The 4853-nt window shown below is 44.7% G+C and overlaps 1 protein-coding gene across 1 annotated transcript in view; it reads right to left on the reverse strand.

Annotated features, from left to right (window-relative positions):
• Positions 1-2992, reverse strand: part of Tmem247 (transmembrane protein 247) — a 5693-nt gene extending 2701 nt beyond the window's left edge. Inside the window, exons 1-2 of the mRNA XM_008823094.1 lie at positions 2858-2992; positions 1881-2207 (exon numbers count right to left, since the gene is read on the reverse strand). Coding sequence (XP_008821316.1) covers positions 1881-2207; positions 2858-2971 — 441 coding nt within the window. The 5' untranslated portion in view covers positions 2972-2992. The remainder of the gene's footprint in view (positions 1-1880; positions 2208-2857) is intronic.
• Between the last annotated feature and the right edge of the window lie 1861 nt (positions 2993-4853).

Genomic DNA, 4853 nt, shown 5'->3' on the forward strand with positions numbered 1-4853 from the left:
TGGTTCTCAGCCCCCACATGAAGCTCACAACCATCTATTACTCCAGTTCCAAGGGATCCAAAGCCCTTCTCTGAGCTCCAAGGGCCCTGCATGCATGTGGTGCAGAAACATACATACAGGGAAAACACTTGTACACATAAAATAAAAATAAATCTTAAAAAAAATTCTGAAAATGTACTGGACTCCTAGAGAAAGGCAAATATTTTCTAGATATGTAAAAAGAAAGATTTCAAAAGATCCAGTTCAATAAGCTTGGCTTGGCTCAGCAACATCATTTAATGTATAATTAAGCAGGTATCTTGTGAGCAAGGAAAAATAATTAGGAAGCCAGCATGTGTTCACCGAGAACAAATCAGGTAAAACCAAACCTATTTTCCCTTTAAAAAGTTGGCCAGTCAATTGGACAAATGCTGTGGGTAATGTAATACCTTCATTCTGGGAAACCTCTTGATGGCAGGGCTCAGATCTGTTTGTTTGTTTGGTTTTGGTTTTTTTGGCCAAGTTGCAGAAATGTGAGCTAGATAAAATGTAACTCCATGGTGTTGATTAATGGAACATTGCTAACCTATAGCAAGAACATGCAGTGGGATTTACTTTAGGTCATATCCTTCTCAACAATTATAGCAATGGCTTAGATAAAGACAGAAGGCAAGCTTCTCAGAATCAAGGATGACTCAGAGCTGGGAAGCATAGCTAATATGTTACATCCCAATAAAACTGAGAAGTGATGAATGTAAGTTGTTGAATTTGGGTCAAGAAGTGAATTGCATGAGTTCATAAAAATGGTAATAGCTAACAATTATGGAGCACTTACCTAATGTGCTGGGCTCATTGCAAAGCACCTTAAATGCATTCTCTCATTTATTGTTTCCAATGACTCTATGAGGTAGGTAGTACCTTAGGAATGATCAAACCCATGCTCAAAGAGGGATTGGTAACTTGTCCAAAGTTAAGCATCTTACAAAAATGGTATAGCCATAATTTTAGCTGAGGACCCTCTGACTTTAGAGCCCAGGAAACATCTTTCATCATTGAATGCTTAGAGTTGTCTGGACATAGTGTTAAGTACTTCACATGACACTTCATCTCAAGTGGTTTTTTCTTTTTCTTTTCTTTTTTTTTCTTTTTTTTAAAACAGTGTCTCTAGCCTAGGGTGGCCTCAGATTTGCTATGTAACTGAGGATGACTTTGAACTCTTGGCCTTCCTGCACCGCCCCCCCCCCCCCAGGTGCTGGGATTACAGGTGTGTGCCACCACACCCAGTTTATGTGGTACTGGGGATCGAACCCAGGATTTTGTGTCTGCTAGGCAAGCATTCTACCAACTACACTACATACCCAGCCCTCAGGTGAGCATTCTGGCTCCATTCAGTACGGTAGTGGTTAAGTATGCATTTCTTGTGAAAAGATTACTTCAGTTGATTATAGGGCAGTGTGATCAACAGAGCAAACTCAACATCAGTAGTTAGAATGCAAGGGCTGCTAAGTCTACTCTCCAGGCAGCAATTATATGAGATGCAAAGAGGAATAGAGAGTGGTAGGAATCCAGTTGTAGTAGGCGTATTGGACACTGCTTCCTTAGACTATCCAAAGGGATGTTGGGTACAGGATGTGGTTTCAGGGTCCCTCCTACCCTCAACTCTCAAGAGTTGACTCTCACTTAACAAAGAAGCCTCTAGTACAGTCAACCATGTAAGACAGAGGTCTCAGCATATCTTGGGAAATGATCCAAGACACCAGGAGCTGGAGGCAGTTGCATGGATGCTCAGCCCCTCTCAGCCAGACCTGGGACCTGTAGGCAAGATGCAGGGAGCCAAGCAGGTCTTGTCTTGCTGGGCTCCACAGGGATGAGCCCTTAACTCAGAGTCCCACTCCCACTACCTGGTGAGGTGAGGCCTGCTGCTGCTGCTGCAACTTCTCCATCACCTCCTCATGCTGCCGCTGCCGCTCGTTCTCCTGGTGCAGGTACTTAAGGCGTGCCAGCTCAAACTCCATGCGCACCTTCTCCAGTCCCATCGGATTGTGGTGCTCTGTCTCCAGGGTCAGGGGCAGTTCTATGGGTTCCAGTCTGGGTCCATCACCAGCCTGGCCCTTGGTGGTGGGGCCAGCTTTTGGGGACATTGACTTAGGGGGCCCTGGGCATCCTCTGTCCTCACAAGTTTCATTCTCCTCAGGATTGGAGGAATCTAGCTCTGGGGACTCTGAATCCTAGGACAGGAGAAGAAAGTGAGGAAATGGTGGGGAGTTAGTGTGGAGTTCTCTGTTACCACTTCCTGGGCTTTAAGCCACAGTAGACTAGGGTGCTGTAAAAAGTATCCAGTCCGGGTTCCTACTAGGAGTACCCTTAGGCAGACTCCAGAATCTGAGGGCTAGGAAGAAGGCAGACTGCCATGAAGGGGTAGTACAAAGTTGCAAGTGAGACATTGGGAGCTGAAGTGGGCATCTGCCCCGCTAGTGATCCTTATCAGGGAGATCACCTTCCCATTCCCCACAGTCTACTTAACATTAAGATTACAGGTCTTCTAGGGACTTCTGAGGGAAGAGAAAGTCTCAAATCTGTGTTGAGGAACCAATAAGAGGGATGTTAGGGGAAGGACAGTGAAAGGGTCCTACAGAGAAGAAAGGGCCTCAAATGGTAAGATAGATGGGTGAGACAAAGCCAGCTTCAGCTTCATGTTACTTTATAATCCCATGAAGGGTTACTGGCTCCCAGTGGCAGCTGGGTACTACTTACAAGGTTGGGGCCCAGTCCTGCTCTCTAGGCAAGCAGCTATCTGAATCTCCTGGCATGTGGCCCCAGAGGGCTCTCCTCCCCGCTGAGGGAATGCTAGGACAGTGAGAGAAGGCATCCTTCTTACCAAAGAAGCCTTTGGTTTCCCTTCGGGCATGTTGTCACCAGGTGCCAACTTGGAGAATGTGGGGCAACTTTCTCCTCTCCGGGCTTCCATCACTTCTCTGTCATCTGTTGCCATCCAGAAAACCACAGTGCTGCCAACTAGGGTTTGAGGACATCTTGTGAGACCATCACATTTGGCTTCATCAAATTCTGGGCTCCATCACAATCCCCTGCCCTCATAATAGCCACATTCTACCAGTTGCTAGGACACTCTTGGTAGAGGCTGTGACACCTTTGAGGAGTCATTGTTAAGAGCTGAAAGTTGGGGACCAGCAAGAGGGCTCAGCCAGTAAAGGCATTTGTCATCAAGGCTGATGACCTGAGTTTGACCCCTGAAACCTACGTGGTGGAAGGAGAGAGTCACTCTTAGAAGCTGTCCTCTGACTTGCACGTATGCACTTGCATGCTACACCTTGATTGCATGCCACCCCACCCCAAATGAATAAATGTAATAAAATTAAAAACAAACTGAAGGTTGGGACTTTTCTACCCCCAAGGGCTGCTTTGAAAACTGGAATTTTACCACTTGATATATAGAAGCCTACCATCTATAATCTGTTCCCTTGGGTTCACCTTTTAAATGCAGATTATATTGATATGAGTCACAATTAGCTCCACACACATTGTTAGGGATTGAATCGGTTCCCTCTCCCTGCCCCATTCCACGGTGAAGTCCTAACTCCTAGTACCTCAGAATGTGACTTTATTTGGAGATAGGCATTTTATAGAAATGTGTTGAAATGAGTTCATGGAGGTGGGTCCTAATCCAATATGACTAGTGTCTTTAGAAGAGAGCATTGATATGCATAGAGGTAAGATGACATGAAGACAGCAAGAGAGAGGCCTGGTATTAAGTTCTCAAGAGAAGCAGAACCAAAAGGTAACAGAAAAACATGAGACTTGTCTTATGAAATTATGGGGGTTGAAGAATTCTGCAATCTATCTGCAAGCTGAAAACCCACCAGAGCTGGTGCTGTAAATTCTGAGCCCCAAAGCCTGAGAACAATTAAGAGTGATGTAAGCCCCAGCCCAAGGATAGAGGACCCATGAATCCACTTATGTAATCAGGTGAATTAAACCCTCTTTTTCTATTCAAGCCCATGATGGATTGGATGAGGCCCAGTGACTGGAAGGACAGTCTGCTTTTTAGTCCATTTACTAAAAGGTTAATATCTATCAGAGACACCTTCAAAGATACACTCATAAATAATGCCTAACTAGATAACTGAGCATCCTATGATCCAATCAAGTTGACACCTAAAATTATCACAGGTTTAGATTTTCCTGTCGTAGCCTTCTGAGAGAACCAAGCCTGCTGACACTTTGATGTCAATGTCTAGTCTTCAGAACTATGAGTATAAAAATGCTCATTGACTGAACCACCCAGTCCATGGGACCTTGTTATAGCATCACCGGGAAATTAATACAGCCTCAACTGTGTATCCCAACGGGTAGAATGGATGGAGAAGGGCCAAAGAGATCGGAAGGCTGGAAAATATATGTTGTCATCTTTAATTTTATAAAAATTTCAGCAAAACACTTTCGGTAGATGGAGGAAGGATCACATGAATGGAAGGAGAAAGTGCTCCATTTGAATTCTAGCCTTGTTGTTTTCTCCAGTGGCATGACCAAGAGATAGCTGTTGTATGTGGCTGATGCTCAGTGCCCTCTTTTATGAATGGGGATAATGACAAAGCCACCTCCCTGCAGTGATTTTCACTGATGTGAAAATGAGATGGTGTATTCAGCTCAATCCCTGTCCATAAAGGCACTAGGCTAATGAGAGCTGCCATCATTATTGCTGTTAGGGATGGGTTTGTTAGGGGGAGAAATAAGTAGTCAAAATTTACCTTTTTATCATATGTGGGTGCACATGTTTATACATGTGTGTAGAGGCCCAAAGTTGATATTAGGTGTCTTCCTTGATCACTGTCCACCTTGTACATCAAAGCAGGGCC

The sequence above is a fragment of the Nannospalax galili genome, unplaced genomic scaffold (genome assembly GCF_000622305.1).
Source record: "Nannospalax galili isolate Female #2095 unplaced genomic scaffold, S.galili_v1.0 scaffold286, whole genome shotgun sequence".
In the NCBI taxonomy this organism is placed as follows: domain Eukaryota; kingdom Metazoa; phylum Chordata; class Mammalia; order Rodentia; family Spalacidae; genus Nannospalax; species Nannospalax galili.